The sequence below is a fragment of the Syngnathoides biaculeatus genome, chromosome 18, assembly GCF_019802595.1.
Source record: "Syngnathoides biaculeatus isolate LvHL_M chromosome 18, ASM1980259v1, whole genome shotgun sequence".
NCBI lineage: Eukaryota > Metazoa > Chordata > Actinopteri > Syngnathiformes > Syngnathidae > Syngnathoides > Syngnathoides biaculeatus.
In genome coordinates this window covers 14,127,049-14,146,032 of record NC_084657.1, presented here as the reverse complement: position 1 = coordinate 14,146,032, position 18,984 = coordinate 14,127,049, and the positions used below count along the sequence as shown (strand labels likewise).

Genomic DNA, 18,984 nt, shown 5'->3' with positions numbered 1-18,984 from the left:
AAATAACTGCCCAGCCGGCGTCTCTGTTGTATTTCGTGTGCGCTTTTGGATGTTTTCTGCCTGTCTGAGCGGCTTTCAGCGCTTTCTAAAAATAGGGCAAATGTCTCCGCGGTGGTCGGCGCAAGCTAGCACAAAGCATGTGAGCTATGGTAGGTCGTTGCGAATAATATCCCAGATGATATGAAGCGAGGGGCAATATTGGATCTTACAGTGTGTTAAGGTTGCATTTTTCTGTTTTTGAATGTGCGGTTGGGAAGGTTGCATGTGAACGATTTGTTTCACCCTCACACATCAAAAACAGTAATATTTAAAATGAATATGTAGCAAACATTTGGTGGTGATTGCTGTAACCCAGCAGTGTCTTTTGAGTTTATTTTTTTTTTCATTATTAGATACAGTAATTACTTCTAAAACTAGATAAGAGCTATAAAAATGGGACAACCAATAGTGAGGTGTCTGGATGGTTATGACATCAAGCGCACCAACTCGTTTGGACCAATCTGAGCCTACTTTATATTCTAATAGTGGAGTTAAGCCCCGTTATCTTATATTGTGTTTCATCGGCTGACATCACAGTTTTGGCACATGACTCTGCCTTTTTACAAAAGCTAGATGAACACCGCCGATGCTTTCATGAATGGAAGCGGAGATGAGTGTGACGTAAATGAACGAGAAAGGAAGGGAAGGGTTGACTCATGCGGGTGGGCGGGTGCGAAGCGGCAGAGTGAGGATATTAGCCCTCTTCAATCGGACTCTCTTTTGCATGCTGAGACTTTGCTCTTGTGCTGTGTCCTCTTTTAGCCCCCCCCTCTCCCTCTTTTCCCCATTTTGCCCGACTCCCGGCTGTCGTTCACCTCCCCTCCGTCCAGGTCGGCAGTGGTGCACGAGTAAGGAGAATACATCTGCCCGTCTGCTCCTCCCTGGTGATCTCGAGACCAAGCTTGAGGAAGGACCCACCACTGCGAGCCTGTGTGCTTTTCCACTCAGCGCCGCAGATATGACACTGAAACGTTCTGACAGTGTCAGCTCAGAGGGAAAACAAAAAAAAAAAACTGTTGTCCTCCCAGCTCTGCCATGGTTTAAGGGTGGATGGGTGGACTCGCTGTCTCAAAAATCAGTGAAGCAGAGTGAACTTTATCCTTCCAAACATCCTGTCCCGGAATGACTCAATCCACGCATGCAGAAGTGCGCGTCTAATATTTGGGCACGCCCATGTGTCACTTTGTTTTACCTTATCAGCAGTCGTCTTGAATGAATAGGAAGCTGAGATCTCATTCTGCAGCTCTTTTCTAAACCCTTAGGCTGACATACAGCTGCAAGTATAAAGCGATGGGTGGTGCCCAAAGCTTTGGTTAGTAGACTGCTTGAGTAGGATTAAGATGGTTGGATTTTGTTAACATTAGATGAGACCGAAGACTTTCATAGCATTCCTTGAAACTCAGTATTTTGATATGTGAGACTGAAAACTTTGATTGCCTTATGTATGACTGAGGACCTTGATAGAGATATCTGGATCACTGGTTTTGGTAGCATTTGGTGGGACAGAAGGATTTTACTTGAGACCTAAAGTTTTGATCGCAGTGGGTGACACAGAAGAATGGTAGCCTAAAAGGATTTTGCAAGGCGCAATGTTTGGTGAGACAGAAGTCTTTGGTCATTTTAGGTGAGTCCGAAGACTGGTTGTTTTACGTGAGATGGAAGATTTTAAGTTCAGGTAGGAATGAAGACTTTGGTAATGTTAGCTGAGACTGAATTCTGATACCTTTAAGCATGACTCAAGACTGAAGTTGCATAAGGCCAAAGACTGTTAAGGATAAAAGTGAGACTAAATAATTGGGTAGCTTTGGGGAGATGGTTTTGGTAGCATGAGAAAACACTAAAAGCTACAATCACATAAGAGGCAACCAAATACTTTGGTTTTCATGGTCCTGCCGGTCCAGCCCTGGCTGTGCAGGTCCCCTGCACACCTGCGCCTCATCAGCTATAATGAACCTTAGTATATATAGGACCCAGCGGACGGTCTGGCTTTGCCAGATCGTTGCCATCCATGCCTCGTTCCCGCGCTTACGCATTCCTGATCCTGAACCCCTGTGTACCCACCTCCGCCTGTCCTCCGACCAACCCGGTAAGCTTGACGCTCCTGATACTACTGCTCGCTCTGACTGACTCTCCGGCATTCGACCTTGGAACGAATAAAGTTCTTCCTTTAACCGCCTTCCTGTCAACCGAATCGTGCATTTGGGTCCGCCCTAGTGTTGTGGTTATGACATTGGTAGCATTTATTGAGAACGGAGGCTTTTATAGTATTATGAGAGACAAATTTTTGGTAGTGTTCTATGAGTCTGTAGCCCTACGTAGAGGGCTATAGATGAGCTGACACGAAAGGTTTTTGTATCATTTTTGTCAGTTTTTGTACTCATACATGAAACGTTGGTATCATTTACTCAGACCCAAGGTTTTGTTTCCGATGTGTTGGTAGCAGTAGGCAAGATTGATGATTTTGGTCGTGTTGGGTGAAACGGGCTGATTTGTTAGCAGTTGGTGAGACTGAAGGTTTTGGTAGCCTGAGGTAAGACTGAAGATTTTGGTCATTATGGGTGAGACAGAAGAGTCTGGTACCTTAAGATGAGATTAAATGATTGGGCATTGTTTGGTGAGGTTGTCCTTGGTGTAGACCAAAGGCTTCAATAAAGAGCATTTGGTGGAGAAGGTTCCATAGGTTTTCCACAAAATTTGGATAAAAGGATCGTAGCTTAGTTTTAGGATTTAATTTAGGCTTCGAAATTCAGCTATCTAACTGTAGATTGTAGTTTGCCACCAGTGTCGCACTGATGCGGTTGTGACGGTTAAGCAAGAGAGTCTAGAAGTCTGTTCCGATGATATTCATGATACTTCCCAATAAATTTCCCATGCTCTCGCCCCTTCTTCTGGTTATCTCATGTTTTATTGATGCTAAGTGGTTACAAGTAGTTTGGTTCACGCGTCCCACGGCGCCGGCACTTAAAATATTCATTTTTAAGGCGCCCCCGGCAATCCGCTTCGAGGTTCTCCGCTACAATATTAGCGCTGATATTTGTTGTGTTTTGATGTCTGGCGACATAAATGTGTTTCAGCTCGAGCGGATTCCGTGGTGGCGGTGGTGGCGACAAGCCCCGGGTGCCGCTGCTGGTGTCTGCATGCATTCATAACTAACTATATTTTACCCTTTTTGTCTGTCATATGCCTCTGCCGCCAACGGGCTCATATATGCGGCGGGTAAACGCACTTAGTGTAATTGTGTCGCGCCACTTCAGTTCTGATTTTATACAACACTCTGCCAACGTGATGGATGTGCGGCATTTTGTTTGATTGAATTTATTTACTCGACTACGTGAATGTATTCAGGCATCTCTTGCTGTTTTAATAGCCTAATACGTTTAGGGAAGAGGACTGTGCTCCAGCGTCGGCCCAATAATGAGCAATGATTAAGTATCGAGTCAATAGGCAGGACGTGGTGTCAGGTATGAGATTATTACCCCCCACCCCCCACCCCAGGAGGTAGGGGGTTAAAACCATTGACACCCAAGTACTTCATGAAGAGAACATGTCATAAATGATTATTAGACACTTTTATCTGTAGAAATGTAAATCTGTTATTTCACTGTAGGTTTACTGTTTTGAAATCAGCTTATTAACAGTCAGGAGCAACACTCGTGATGTCGTTATAGTTTTGTGATTTTTTTTTTTTTTTTTTTTTTTTTTTTAATTATTACCACATATTTATGAATTGCGGCACGGTGGAGAAGCTGGAAAGCGTCGGCCTCACAGTTCTGAGGTTCAAGAGTTCAATCCCGGACCCGCCTGTGTGGACTTTGCATGTTCTCCCCGTGCCTGCGCGGGTTTTATCCAGGCACTCCAGTTTCCTCCCATATCCCAAAAATTAATTGGGCACTAAATCACACCAAGGTGTGATTGTGAGTACGTCTGTTTGCCTCTATGTGCCCTGCGATTGGCTGGCAACCAGTTCAGGGTGTACCCTGCCTCCTGACAGCTGACAGCTGAGATAGGTGTCAGGTTTACGCAGGCTTTTGCTTAGTCAGGGACATGGTCAGTAACGTGTCCGGTGATAGCCAGGCTCACGCAACCCAGGACATTTAAAGTACAATTTCTCAAGGAAGGAAGACAAGAGGAACTTCTTGCTCGCGAGGAGAACGTAGGATGTCTCTTCAACAATCTCCAACCCGTTCTGCCCACATCTCCACGGATACTTATTTTAATTCTTCTTCTGGTCCGCATCACAATAAAGCAAATGTGACAAAGCTTCTTCTTTTTCTTCTTTTCCTTTCAGCTTGTCCCAATTAGGGGTCACCACAGCATGTCATCTTTTTCCATCTAAGCCTTTCTCGTGCATCTTCCTCTCTAACACCCAAAGTCTTCATGTCCTCCCTCACAATATCCATCCACTTATTCTTTGGTCTTCCTCTCCCTCGCTCTTTTGCCTTGCAGCTCTATCCTCAACAACCTTCTACCAATATACTCACTCTCTCACCTCTGGACATGTCCAAACCATCGAACTCTGCTCTCTCTAACCTTGTCTCGCAAACATCCAACTTTGGTTGTCCCTCGAATGAGCTCATTTCTAATCCTATCCAACCTGCTCACTCCGAGAAATTTCTGCTGCCTCCAGTTCTGCTTCCTGTTGCAAATGTGACAAAAACAGCTAATATGAGTCTTTGCGATGTCTTCACCATCCTCTCGAGATCGTCAGTCTTTATGTTGTCTGCTGCATCCCTGTCCGGTGTTTCCACGGCACCCAATGTAACTTGATTGCATCACATTGTTTCAGCACATCGTAGCAAAAGTTTCCATGGCGCCCAATTGGCCTCTTGATTGCATCACATTAAGCAAAGAAGGATTAAAAACAGCCAACAACCAAGAGAGCAAATATGAGCGGTGAGGTGTGCCGTTGGTGTGTCAGACGAATTTAAGGTGGAGGTGGGGCTGCATCAGGGATCCGCGCCGAGCCCCTTCCTGTTTGCTGTAGTAATGGATAGGCTGACAGACGAGGTTAGACTGGAATCCCCTTGGACTATGATGTTCGCAGATGATATTGTGATCTGCAGTGAAAGGCGGAGGAACAGTTAGAAAGATGGAGGCCCGCACTGGAAAGGAGAGGAATGAAGATTAGCTGAAGTACAACAGAATATATGTGCGTGAATGTGAGTGGTGGAGGAGGAGCAGTGAAGCTCCATGGAGAAGAGATAGCGAGGGTGGACGACTTCAAATACTTGGGGTCAACAATACAGAGCAATGGAGAGTGTGGTAAGGAAGTGAAGAAACGGGTCCAAACGGGGTGGAACAGCTGGCGAAAGGTGTCTGGTGTTTTATGTGACAGAAGAGTCTCCGCTAGGCGGAAGGAAAAAGTCTATAAAACAGCGGTGAGGCCGGCCATGATGTACGGATTAGAGACGGTGGCACTGAAGAAACAACAGGAAACAGAACTGGAGGTGGCAGAAATGGAGATGTTGAGGTTCTCGGTCGGAGTGAACAGGTTGGATAGGATTAGATGGGCTGAGATGGAAAAAGATGACACGCTGTGGCGACCCCTAATGGGACAAGCCAAAAGGAAAAGAAGAAGAGAGAAAATATGATAACTTTATATGCAATTAATCTAAGAGTAGGCTCCAGCACTCCCGCGACGAGGATAAGCGGCTCAGAAAATGGATGAATGGATGTAAGCACCACAGCACTGATGCTAGGTTCCTTCGCCCGTCTATGGTGTTTCCCATTATGTGTTAGCTTGATAGGTCGAGGTACCAGTTTATATTATTTCTGTGGCATTTTTGTCTGATGGTGTGCTGTGAGATTTTTTTTAATTTTTTTTTTCTTGTAAAGTACGTGCCTTGCCCCGTCAATAAAGGTCGGTAAACACTGCACTATTTCGCCATGCTGCCTTTTTCAAAATATATTTTCCACAATATCTGCTCCTTTAAAAAATAGGACTCGCTACATTTGGCCGTAATAGTCTCGTGTTTTGCGATAAATTCCCCTTGACATGAGATGAATTGTCTAATCCGGGAAACATTGCTCAGTATTATTCCAAATACAGTTAATGCATCGTAGCTTCTTCTCAATTATCTATAGTTGAGAAAATGGATGCCCCCCGGCCCCTGTTTGCACACACCGTGGTCGCCGTTTCCTTATTTACTCGGCTCTCGTTTTTAAACACCGCGGAGACGGACGGAGACGTGCAGTTTAATTAGAGAGGAGCGCGGCCTTATAAAGTTATCGCCGCGCGCGGCGTCAAAAGCGACCGTTAATGCTTTTCAACATGCAGTGTCAGGCTGCCTAATTTGGAGACAGCCCCGCGTGGAAGTGATGAGTGCGCTGGCCCCCCCGGCCATCACTTTGAAAGCCGAGGCACGCTCGGAGACAAACGGCGAGCTGACAGAAGTGCAGCGTACACGTGTGTGTGTGTGTGTGTGTGTGTGTGTGTGTGTGTGTGTGTGTGCGTGTGTGTGTGTGTGTGTGTGTGTGAATGCGTGTCTTCATACAATATGTGTGCGCAGCGGCCCTCATGCATGATGGCAAAATGTGTTGCCGTGATGTCCAGTGGGACTCTCCCGCTTCCCTTGGATCTTCTTCTTTATATCCCCTCTATATGTGTGCGTGTGTGACGCCGAAGGTAAATGAATGTGCACAAAAGCGGACATGCGTGCGGTGCTTTATTTAAGTTGACACACACACGCGCATAAGGACGTCGCGCCCTCTGTCCTGTTGCAAAGATTTGATTCCAACGACAAAAAATGAAAGCTTCTAAGGTTCAGCTGGTCCTGTTTGACTTGTGATTCTTCTTCATATTGGAAATTGTTCCCATAGCTCAGTGTGACATGCTGCGTGTTATGGTCATAAATGAGTTTAAAACGATTGAATATGTATCCATCCAGCCATTTACCTAGTCGCTTATCCTCACAAGGGTCGCGGGGAGTGCCGGAGCTTTGCCAGCTGCGCCACCGTGCCGCCTAGCTAAAGGAATATAAATTTTAAGGCAGATGGAAAGCGTTGGCCCCACAGTTCTGAGGTCCTGGGTTCAATCCTGGACCCGCCTGTGTGGAGTTTGCATGTTCTCCCCCGTGCCTGTGTGGCTTTCCTCTAGGCACTCTGGTTTCCTCCCACATCCCCAAAACATGCAACATTAATTGCCCCTAGGTGTGATTGTGAGTGCGGCTGTTTGTCTTTATGTGCCCTGCGATTGGCTGGCAACCAGTTCGGGGTGTCCCCCGCCTCCTGCCCGTTGACAACTGGGATAGGCTCCAGCACTCCCCGCGACCCTAGTGAGGACAAGCGGCAATGAAATTGGATGGATGGGTTCCTTTAGATATTTATGAATCATTTAAATACAGAACATAATTTGAGGTTTCAGTAGTATTTGAACATTCTTGACTGACAGGTGTAAAAATGGGTTAACTGTTTGTAATATCAAGATATGAAGTTAAGTATATTGTAGTATATTTAAAAAAAAAACACCATTGTAATTTGATTAGCTATTACAATTATTATTGTTATATTTACCAGCAGTTGATTGAAACAGACTCCGCTATTATTCCTCTCGCAGAAGTTCCATCATATTTTTTTTTTTTTTTTTTTAACTTTCCATGCTTTATTTTCCACCCACTTGCTCCGTCGTCGTTTTGGGTCGATGGAGATGTTTTTTTTTTTTTTTTTTTTTTTCTGCGCTTGATCTCGTGATGAGAATTGATGTTGTTAAACTCCTCTAAACGCACATTTCTAGCCGTTGGATCTCACTCAACCGACCCGAGGCCGTATCACGCCTCTCGCCCCCGAAACGTCGGCCGGAATACGCCGCGGGTTTTCCGATCCCGGGAACAGACGGAATTGACTTCTACATCAGAGGCGATTCTCGGATCACGGGTTGACGCGTGGAGTTATTCGTTTTCGGGCGGTATTAAGACCTTTGCCAATCAATAAGATATTCAATGGCGCCATTGATTTAATATTACCACATGTACGTAAATAACTTCCCATAATTAAATTCCGGGGACACAATGAGGGAAAACAAACTCATCTTATACCTCCTGAATATCACAAACAGCTAGCTATGACTAAAATGTAGTATAAAAACATGAAGACTAGTATTGCTGATTATGTGTCCGAGTTTCCGCCAGGTCACAGGAAAACGCCGTAAGTACAAAACCGCATCATCCGCAACCGTCGCGGATCGGTGTTCATCCGTAGGCGCTTTGTAAATTGCCGTCAACCGTCCGTGGATTTATTTGACTTGGAATATTACTTATTTGATACATTTTTATATTGAGATCACAGGTCTTCACATTTCCACCCTGAGCACCTGACAACAAAGCTGTTAAGCGCTCCGAAGTAGAAAAACAGTAGAAATGACATGTTGAACTTATTTGTGTGTCACCCGCACGCAAGTCTGAAGCATTGATCAGCTGCTGCACAATGTGTGCGTGTGTGTGACCTGTTTGTGCAACGGAGTGTGATGCCAACGGATGAGCTTTCAGGGTCACCGCTGGTGTGGGGCTAAATGGACCGGGGGCCGGGATTTCGCAGGCACACCCACCCTCGACCGTCCTATCACGCGGTCGCAGCGGTGCATGGCGCGTGAGCCCGCTATGGCGCGGATGGATCGTCCACTATTGGGTTAGGGTTGGCTTTTGCGCTGTGGTAATAAAAAACAAAACGTAAAGAAATTGTGTTTTCATCGCACAATCAAACGGCTGACAACGGTTTTGCTAGCAGTTTGGTGCAGAGGCGCATCATAACAGGACGATGGAAAAATGTCTCATGGGCTGAACTAGAACAGGGAGGAAGATTCATTGATGAACGAGAACATTTGGTGGCTACGACGTTTTGTGGTCAGATGAGAGCAAAATTGAACTTTTTGGTCATAATTCCACTAACCGTGTTTGGAGGAAGACGAATGATGAGTTCCATCCCAAGAACACCGTCCCTACTGTGAAGCATGGCGGTGGTAGAATCATGCTTTGGGGGTGTTTTTTTGCAAATGGGACAGGACGACTGCAGTGTGTTAAGGAGAGGATGACCGTGGCCATGTATTGTGGGATTTTGGGGAACAACCTCAGAGCATTGAAGATGGGTCGTGGCTGGGTCTTTCAACACGACAAGGACCCGAAACACACAGCCAGGAAAACCGAGGAGTGGCCCCGTAAGAAGCATATCAAGGTTCTGGCGTGGCCTCTCCAGTCTCCAGACCTAAACCCAATAGAAAATCTTTGGAGGGAGCTGAAACTCCGTGTTTCTCAGCGATAGCCCGGAAACCTGTCTGGTCTAGAGAAGATCTGCGTGGAGGCGTGGGCCAAAATCCCTCCTGCAGCGTGTGCAAACCTGGTGAACAACTACAGGAAACGTTTGACCTCTGCAATTGCAAACAAAGGCGACTATACCAAATATTAACCTTGTTTTTCTCAGGTGTTCAAATATTTATTTGCAGGTGTATCACACAAATAAATTGTTAAAAAAAAATTGTGATATCTGGATTTTTATTTTAAGATTATTTCTCTCACGGTGGACATGCACCTGTGATGAAAATTTCAGACCCCTCCGTGATTTCGAAGTGGGAGAACTCGCAATACAGCAGGGTGTTCAAATACTTATTTTCTTCACTGTCGGCGACGCTAAATTGTCTGGCTTTTTTTTTTCTGAAAGCCATCTAATGTGATTGGCGCTCGGGGTCAACTGTGCCCATTTCGAAGATTTGCCCCGAAAACCAAATACAAATGAAATTGACGTTTTTGACGCAGTGTTTCAAAAACGACTCGAACTTATGATTCAATTCACCACCGTTTTGTCACTTGTCCCCGTCGGAGGCGCCTCGGCAGGAAACCGCCACACGCGCTTGTGCGTCCCCACGACCGGACGCACCTCAAAGCAATAAAAGCGTGTCGGTGTTTTGAAATGAACGACGTCGGTTCCCCACCGGTCGCGTCTCTCGGGTGTCCTACGAGGCTGACGGCGTGGAAAATAAAATGAACGGGTGGCAGTTAAGAGGCAGGAGGAGACAAAGTTTGTCAGCTTTCCATACCTTACATGCACGCTGATATGTTGTTAGTGAAGCTGCCATTTCCACTAGTGCATATATATGTGTGTGTGTGTGGTGTGTGTGTGTGTGTGTGTCTGTGTGTGTCCACATTGAGGGATCATGGCCCTCAGGAGCAGCGGCGTCGCGGTCAAGAGCAGGTGCACTCGAGCAGTAAAGAAGGATGAAAATCCGCACAGCCCACTGATGTCCTCTCTCGAGATTTCACGCGCAGTCACACAAGACGCGTTCGAGCCTGTAGCAGTACCTTGAAAAGTGAAATCCTTTCATTCTCTTTCGTTTTTGTCTCAACTGTGCAGCGCAGCGCCGCGTCTTGAACTGCTCACTATCCGCCGCTCGCTGTGACGTTAGCTGCCGCCGTTTAGCGTTCGGCGACAAAAAAAAATCGGCCTAGCTCGAAAAACTTGTATCAGGTGAGGCGCCGCTGTAAAAGTACAGCGACTCACCGTTTGAGAGATGCGTAATGGAGCGGCAACGGGAAGGTGTTTCCAGAGTGACGTGATGGTGACATCCACTGATCTAAAAAAAAACAACAACAAAAAAAAGACTTGATAGCTCATTGATATCCGCCATCTTGATACTCCCAAAACAACCAGGCCGACCAGTGCGTTTCTCGCCACTTTCACGGTTCAAGAAGCTAAGATAGCTAGCTACGGTTTGAACGTTTCATCACCGTGGCCTGGACGTTTTTGCCATAAATATCAGTTTTGTGTAACATATTGGGATTTTAATAGTACTGAAGGGTATTTAAAAAATGACATGTTGTCTCAAGAAATACAATAACTAGTGAGTATAATATTTGTGAGTAATGGAGGTACATGGCCTGTTCACCCTTTGGGATTAGCAGCATATTACCAGAAACTTGCTTTTAAATGATAAAGAACACCCAATTTGGAAATATATCTGTGGAGACTTTGCACTTTTGTCTAAATTTGATCAATAAAACATCTATTGAATGTCAATGTAGTCTCCCCCCCCCCCTCCCCCCGTTATGTCATGACAAACGACTGGTAGAAAGTTTTCTCCAGTGATCTAAAAAAAGAAAAAAAAATACTGGACGGCTCATTGGCCACCAAAATTGAAGTCGCCATCCACCATCTTGATACTCCCATTAATCCTGTTAATCGCCAGTTTTGTGGCCGTGAGAAACCATTCCACAGATAAATTAGAAAGATTTACTTTGACACTGTTAAAGTTTGTTTGTAAAGGTTTTTTTTTTAATTTTCTGGTGCGCTTAATTCACTTGAACACATTTTTGTTTATGGTTGTTGTTGTTGTTGTTCACTGTTCACGCTCTGGTTCACCTTTATTGGCCGACGTTTTTTTGTGAAAAAGCAATGTCAATATTTTCCCAAACTTCATCTGTGGATAAGCAAGAAAACACATTTTCTGTGAATTTTTTTGTTGAATTTCACAATACAGAACTCTGCAAATTGAATTTATCAAATGCGAGGAAACGGGTCTGAATTTTGTCTGAAATAGGACGTCGCAGAGACAACAAATGAACAATGCGGTTAGCATGTATTTTCCCATTGCGGGTCATTATTTCCAAAAATATATCTTACTGATTGACTTAAAATGTAATGTTTTTTTATGACAACAAAAATGCTTAGTTTTTCTGCTATGTTATGATGACAGTGCGATGTCACGGAAATCGGGCCCGAGGTAATATGCAAGATTTCTTGCTCGTCACGGTGTTCTTTGTCTTTCCTTTGCATTTCACCTTTTTTAGTTCACCAAATTGAATTAAAAATCATTCATGTTACCCGAACTGAAAAAAAAATGTCAAACTGGCACGGCCAGTTTTAATTCTACATGCCAAATTTTGAGGAAAAACCACGTCGTAATCCAACCTGTAAACCACGTCCGCCACACATTTTGGGAGTACCAAAATGGCGGCCAACGGGCTTCAACAAATCGACACACCACTAGATATGTATGTGCTATCCAGTGTTTTTATTTTATGATTTTTTTTTTTTAGATCAGTGATGACATCAAGTTCCAATGTTTGCTGCCGTGACGTCTCTTCTTTCAGTAGGTTCGCTAAGGGCAAGGATGCTCATTAGCTTCCTGTCGTATTGCCCTGTGAGGGGCAATTCCAGTTCACAGGGACACTCTTTCCACAATAAGATCTCCTTTGGGAAACCCGGCAGTCGTTTTTTTCCTTGCCGGTTCAAAGTGTGGCCCGGCGTGCATGCTTTTGTACCGTTTTGATAGCGGGGAGGAAATTTCTCGAGAGCACCGCTTCACAGATGAAAGTAGAAGAAAAAAAAAAAAAGCATTGTGGGTTTTTTTTTTTGGGGGGGGGAAGTGGGTTTGATCTGTGTTGACTGTGTCGTGGCGGCCTTTAAAGGAATTAAAGTGGGCGATCGGTCGCCATTGTTGCTCTGCGTCTTGTTCTTGTTTCATTTTTTTTTCTTTTTAATGCTGTTGGCAGGGTAACTGCTAACAACTCCATAAAGGAGATATTCACACAAGTACTCATTTTGTACTTCAACAGTAATACATTATACATATACTGTGTATTGCAGGTGTTTGAACTTTTTGTAAAAATATAAAAGTGGGGATACACACGCCTGACTTTGGTGTGGACAGTGTGGGATCGATTCCCCCTCAGTGATGATGTCTATCTGCCCTGCGGTCGACCAACTGGCGACCAGTTCAGGGCGTAGCCCGCCTTTCCCCCGAAGCTAGCCGGGATAGGCTCCATCTTACCCGTTACCCTTGTGAGAATGAGCGGTTTGGCTATTGGATGGATTAAAGTATGGACTTAAATCTACAAAAGTAAAGAAATGAAATTTCACTGATTATATACTTTACCGGCGGCAAGATGGAGAAGCTGGAAAGCGTTGGCCTCACAGTTCAGAGGACCCAGGTTCAATCCCAGCCACTCCTTGTGTGGAGTTTGCATGTTCTCCCCGTGCTTGTGTGGCTTTTCTCCGGGAACTCGGGTTTCCTCCCACATCCCAAAAACATGCAACATTCACTGGACACTCTAAATTGCCCCTAGGTGTGATTGTGAGTGAGGCTGTTTGTCTCTATGTGCCCTGCGATTGGCTGGCAACCAGTTGGGATAGGTTCCAGCACCTCCCGCGACCCTTGTGAGGATAAGCAGCTAAGGAAATGGATGGATGGATTTATTGTACCCTGTACTGTAACTTCACAAATCACAGAAGTTCTAAACGAGCAGATTAACCCTTGGAATGCCCTCTGCAATGAGGTGCGTTGATTGCTGGTGTGATGCACCGATTATTTGTAAGGCACTTGCCCTCCCGAACAACCAAACAAAAAAAGAATTTCATATTTCATGGGCTTTAATCCTTTCGCCTCACTGATTAACACGTTTCTTCTGCCCCCGCAGTTTGCTCTCAGTACTCCCGAGGTGTCTTCGCCATCTTCGGCCTCTACGACAAGCGCTCGGTGCACACGCTGACGTCGTTCTGCAGCGCCCTCCACATCTCCCTCATCACGCCCAGCTTCCCCACCGAGGGCGAGAGCCAGTTCACCTTGCAACTACGCCCGTCCATCCGGGGGGCGCTCTTGTCCCTGCTGGACCACTACGACTGGAACAAGTTCGTCTTTCTCTACGACACCGACCGGGGTGAGCTTTACCGTGTCTCATTTATCTTTTGTATTTTGGTGCTCGGACATACGCCAAGGCTCGCCGAAGTCGGTGGGTACTTGTATCCGAATGAAAACGATGATTTAGTGGTCTCAGACCTCTCAAACCCACCGGGTGGTGCCCCGAGGACAGTTAAAAATCACAAAACCAGTTTCACCGAATGCTGTGAAATTTAATAGCCTTGGTGGTCAATTAGTGACATGAGCAAGACTTGGTCGCCGTCAAGAGGGGCGTGGACACCTGTCACCGCTCACAGCTGTTTCACATTGGGACTGTAATTAGACAAATGCAGGACTTCAAGGCAGAGGCATCATGGTCAATGTAGTTTCTTCCGGAAACTGGGTCATACACGGTCTAGCAGGCTGTCACTGGCATTTGCCAGTTCCTTGCCTCGCATTAGTGAGTTGCATTTACTCTACGCTCTACGCATAAGTTAGAGTAACCCTAGTCACGGCGATTCTGTGCCCTTTATTTGATCCTGTCCTGTTGGGTTGTTAGTTTGCACCATAGTCATCGGAACTTGCTGCATGTCTTCCGGACCCCGCCTAGCCTAGCGTTTCTGTACGAAAAACTTTCAAGAACCTATGACCAAAAAAAAAAAAAAAAAAAAAAGTGAAATTCTGGACCATCATGAGTAGACCCACAATAAATAATTCAATAAAATATTAATATAATATAAACAATAAAATATTCCCAACAACCTATGCCATAAAACAAACAGTCAGCCATCTATTTTAGTTTGAATCTGCCATTTTGGCCCATTTTTGGCCAGTACAAGTGGTTGTTGGACTGCTACACCGTGTATGACCCAGTTTCCGGAATAAACTACATTGAACATCATGCCCCTGCCTCAAAGTCCTGCATTTGGGTCCGCCCCTGTGCCGGAGGTTCGTGACAATTAGTAGACCCACAAGAAAACTTTCAAGAAACTATGACCCCAAAAAAAACAGAAACTCTGACAATTTGGTTTGAGACAGATATTTTTGAATCACTTAAAGGGACATACTAACCGGATTCCTCCATGAAAAAACGTAGTATCATGAGAAGACCCACAATAAAATATTCCCAATAACCTATGCCACAAAACAGTCAGCCTGCAATTTTAGTTTGAATCTGCCATTTTAGGTCAATTTTTGGCCAGTACAAGTGGTTGTACCTGAATGGACTACTCCTGGGAAAATCAACTTCTTTTCAATTGTTTTAATACTCACTTGCGAAAATCAAATATGGTAGGCATCAGTCGACCCACGAAAAAGACTCAAGAACCCGCTTCTGAAAGCACACAGGCAGTCCGCCATTTTGATTTGAAGCAGCCATTCTGGAATCATTTTTGTAATTTCTAGCTGTCTAATGACGAATTCGGCCTGTAGATTTTGTCTGATTGCCTCCCAGATCCCAAAAACATGCAACATTAATTAAAAACTCTAAATCAGGGGTGTCAAACTCATTTTTATCGGGGGCCACTTAGTCAGAGGGCCATTATGACTGAAACCATAAAAATCTTTAATGGACCCATCATTTTGACACACTAGATTGACCAACTAATTTTGTAATCAGAAATCAATGGTAATGGATTTTTCAACTATTGTTGATGTTTGGTAACACAAAACTGCTTGCAATATCTCAATGTCATCATTTATGATATGACAATTTGAAATTTTGGTTCAGATTTGAACGAAAATCATGGCTGTTGATCCACGTGATTTGCCTTTGCGGGCCACATAAAATCATGTGGCGGGCTGCATCTGGCCCCCAGGCCTTGAGTTTGAAACCTGTGCTCTAAATAACCCTTAAGAGTGATTGCGAGTGCAGTTAATTGTTTGTATCTATGTGCCCTACGATTGGCTGGCAACCAGTTCGGGGTGCCCCCCGCCTCCCGCCTGAAGATGGCTGCGATAGGCTCGGGCACTCCCTCAACCCTTGTGTGGATAAGCAGGTGCAGAAAATGGATGGATGGATGGGTACCAAAATTGAACCACGTACAGCTAGCGAAATGAACAACGCGAAATTGTGCAACATTTGAGTTTTCGTCATTACGTGAGATCAAAGTGTGGCAAAGCGTCAGTTCTGTATTGGGAGGGTTGGAAAAATCCAAAAGCGGATAAAAAAAAAAAAAAGCGAGGTCCATTTGCTCTGGTTTTAGAAAAAAAAAAAGGGGGGGGGTTATTGTAACTCAAACAATCCGAGCGTATTGCTGTAAACGCGGTTATTGCTGTCAGTAGGCAGCCATCTGATTAATACTTGCTCATTTCCTGCACGGCCTCTGCCCCCGAAATTGCAAACACCGCGGCGTAAAATAATGGCGGCGCTTCGTCCGCAGCTCGCCGCGGGGAGCAGAAAGCCGATCGATATCGCAGCGCAGCTCCTGGTCCAAATGTTGCAGCGAGTGTTTTCCCCCGTGCTCTCTGACACCTGAAGTGACTTCCGCGGTTTCCTGTTGTGCCTTTCGGGGGGGGGGGGGGGGTGTCTTGTCTCACATCCAATCTTTTGCCTCTCCCGCACTTCATGTACGTACACCAGAGAGAGTCAATCGTGTCACATTTCCATCGCACGGACTGGATCGCATCTCCACATCTCACTTTTCGCATTTTCCACAAGGCATTCAGGCCTTTTTGATTTCCTCTGCAGGAGGGGGCATGTTAGGATGGATTCCCATCTGAACATCAACCTCTCCCCCGCCCAGCAGTGCCCCCCCCCCCCCACACACACACACACACACACTCTCTCTCTATAATGCTTGATGGCATTGTAAAGCCATTCGACCCGCTCCACAAACCTTATGAAATGCAACAGAGGTTCCAATCGGGGTGAGACAAAATATTGACATTGTTATGCTTGTTGAGTTATTTGGGTTTATTAGCCAGACTTCACAGTGGTGCCACTGTTAAGCGTTGGCCTCACAGTTCGGGGGTTCAGATCCCGGCCCCGCCTGTGTGGAGTTTGCATGTTCTTCCCCGTGCCTGTGTGGGTTTTCTCCGGGTGCTCCGGTTTCCTCCCATATTCCGAAAACATACGGTAATTGGAAACTCCAAATTCAGCATGATTGTGGATGGCTGGCAACATTAATTGGACACTCAAAATTTCCTCTAGGTGTGGTTGTTGTCTGTCTCTATGTGCCCTGCGATTGGCTGGCAACAAGTTCAGGTTGTACCCCGCCTCCTGCCCGATGACAGCTGGGATTGGCTCCAGCACTCCAGCGACCCTCATGAGGATAAGCGGCTCGGAAAATGGATGGATAGCCAGATTTTACAGCCATTCAAATGTATTGTACTCGTTTTATTCATTCACCTGATTAAGTAATTGGTAGGGCCGCACGGTGGAGCAGCTGGTAAAGCGTTGGCCTCACAGTTCTGAGGTCCCGGGTTCAATCCCGGCCCCTCCCGTGTGAAGTTTGGATGTTCTCCCCCGTGCCTGCGTGGGTCTCCAAGTCGTCCTCGCGGAATTGACGCGGCCCTGACAGCGGAAACCTACGATCGATCTACAGCTACGTTTGGCAGCGTTTTTTTTTTTTTTTTTTGAGTCTTGGGGGAAAAAAAAAAAATCGAATGGAAGAAAGACACGAGAGCACAAGGACATGAGTGACGGATGTCTGAGGCCATCCCTTTTCTATCCGTCTTGTCCTTTTTACTGTCACTCAAAAGTGGACATTGACGTCAGAAATGGAATCGCGGTAGATGTCGGATGTTATACGAGTGAAGAGACAAATTTGGTCGTTGCGGAGAAGATAAATTTATCTTTGTACGCTTAGGCAGATGGCTAACTGGAATAATTTTACAAACCAGACCCCATGCGTTTCAATATTTTTATACTTATATGACTATTACTAATGTTAAAAACCAATTTGTGTCCCAGAACTCAAAAACAGTGGCTGGGCAGTTGACAAAGGCTAGAATGGTGACCCTGGAACATTTTTTTTTTTTTTTTCAGTGGTGGATATGAAGGGGGGGGGGGGAAATGATGTGAAGAAAGGAAGAGATGAGCATTTGAAGAACGAGAACGGGTGTGACGGGCTGCAAACAAAAATGATTTTTCATCCTCTGCTCTCGGCTGCCTGTACATGTTTGTGATGTGTGGCTTTTTTTTTGTTGTTTGTTTTCTATCCAAAAGCGGAATATTCCCCATCTGCGGTCTAAAAGCACTAAGCAGAAGGCCGCAAACACATGCAGTCCATGCAGATTTGGATTTGCAGCTAAGTGAAGCCGCGTGCCCACCTGTGGCCCGCCAACGTTGAATTTCCACCCCACCCGAAACTGCACATTCATCAGTTGGCCCGCGCTGAGGATTCTTTCTCACTATCCGAACGTGGGGCGAAGGAGGGCGGGACGGGTAATCTTGTCGAGACTTGCAACATGCTGCTGGCCTAGAGATGGCCACGTGTCGATAGATGATGAAGTATGATATATATTTTTATAAATTACAGTAAAAACCCACCTATGCGATGTGCAAACAGATGTTTTAGCTTGAGGATGAGCAGATGAGTCGACCAGTTGACTTTATTACTCTGCATCGACCACTTAAAGTCGACTAACTTCAAATGATTTTTTTGGAATCATCTCTTCCAATTGGACAGAATCCTCCATCCATCCGTTTTCTTTTTTGGCACTTATCCTCACAAGGGTCGCGGGGAGTGCTGGATCCTATCCCAGCTGTCAAGGGGCAGGAGGCGGGGTACACCCTGAACTGGTCGCCGGCCACTCGCAGGGCACATAGAGACAAACAGCCGCACTCACTATCACACCTTGGGGCAATTTGGAGTGTCCACTTAATTTTGCATGTTTTTGGGATGTGGGAGGAAACCGGAGTACCCGGAGAAATGCCACGTAGGCACGGCGAGAACAAGGAAACTCCACACAGGTGGGGCCGGGATCGAACCCGGTTCCTCAGAACTATGAGGCCAACACTTTAGCAGCTCCCCCCCCACACCACTCCCAAGGTACCGCTGCTATGGATCAACCCCAATACGCCTCTGTGAGCGAAAATATGGGATGCTCAATATTACTCTCCTGTAATTAGACAGGTGGAGGTGTACCTAACATTTTGACCTCTTCGTCTCGAGTTTCTATGCAAACTCCCGCCACGCCTTCATCTCCCTGGTGGGTTCGTAGTTGTTTGGAAAGCTGCCGTTGGGAGTTGAGTGGGGGGCGGATGCGCCCGGTTGCCAGAGTGCAGGTTAAGCCACTAATTGGTAGCAAAGGGAGACGGGTTGCCAGATTGCCATGGCCACCAGGAGGGGCCGTTTAAGGAGGACATCTGTTCCCGCCGGCGAACAGCCGCCCTCGCAGCT

General features: G+C 45.8%; 1 protein-coding gene across 5 annotated transcripts in view; it reads left to right on the top strand.

Annotated features, from left to right (window-relative positions):
• The window catches only part of LOC133491575 (glutamate receptor 4), a 112,087-nt gene that overhangs the window by 51,839 nt on the left and 41,264 nt on the right, over positions 1-18,984 (top strand). For all 5 annotated transcript variants that reach the window (XR_009792439.1, XM_061802862.1, XM_061802861.1 and 2 more), the window contains exon 4: positions 13,440-13,679. Coding sequence is in view for 4 of the 5 variants with exons in the window: in XM_061802862.1 (XP_061658846.1) it covers positions 13,440-13,679 (240 nt within the window). In the remaining variant the exon portion in view is untranslated. The remainder of the gene's footprint in view (positions 1-13,439; positions 13,680-18,984) is intronic.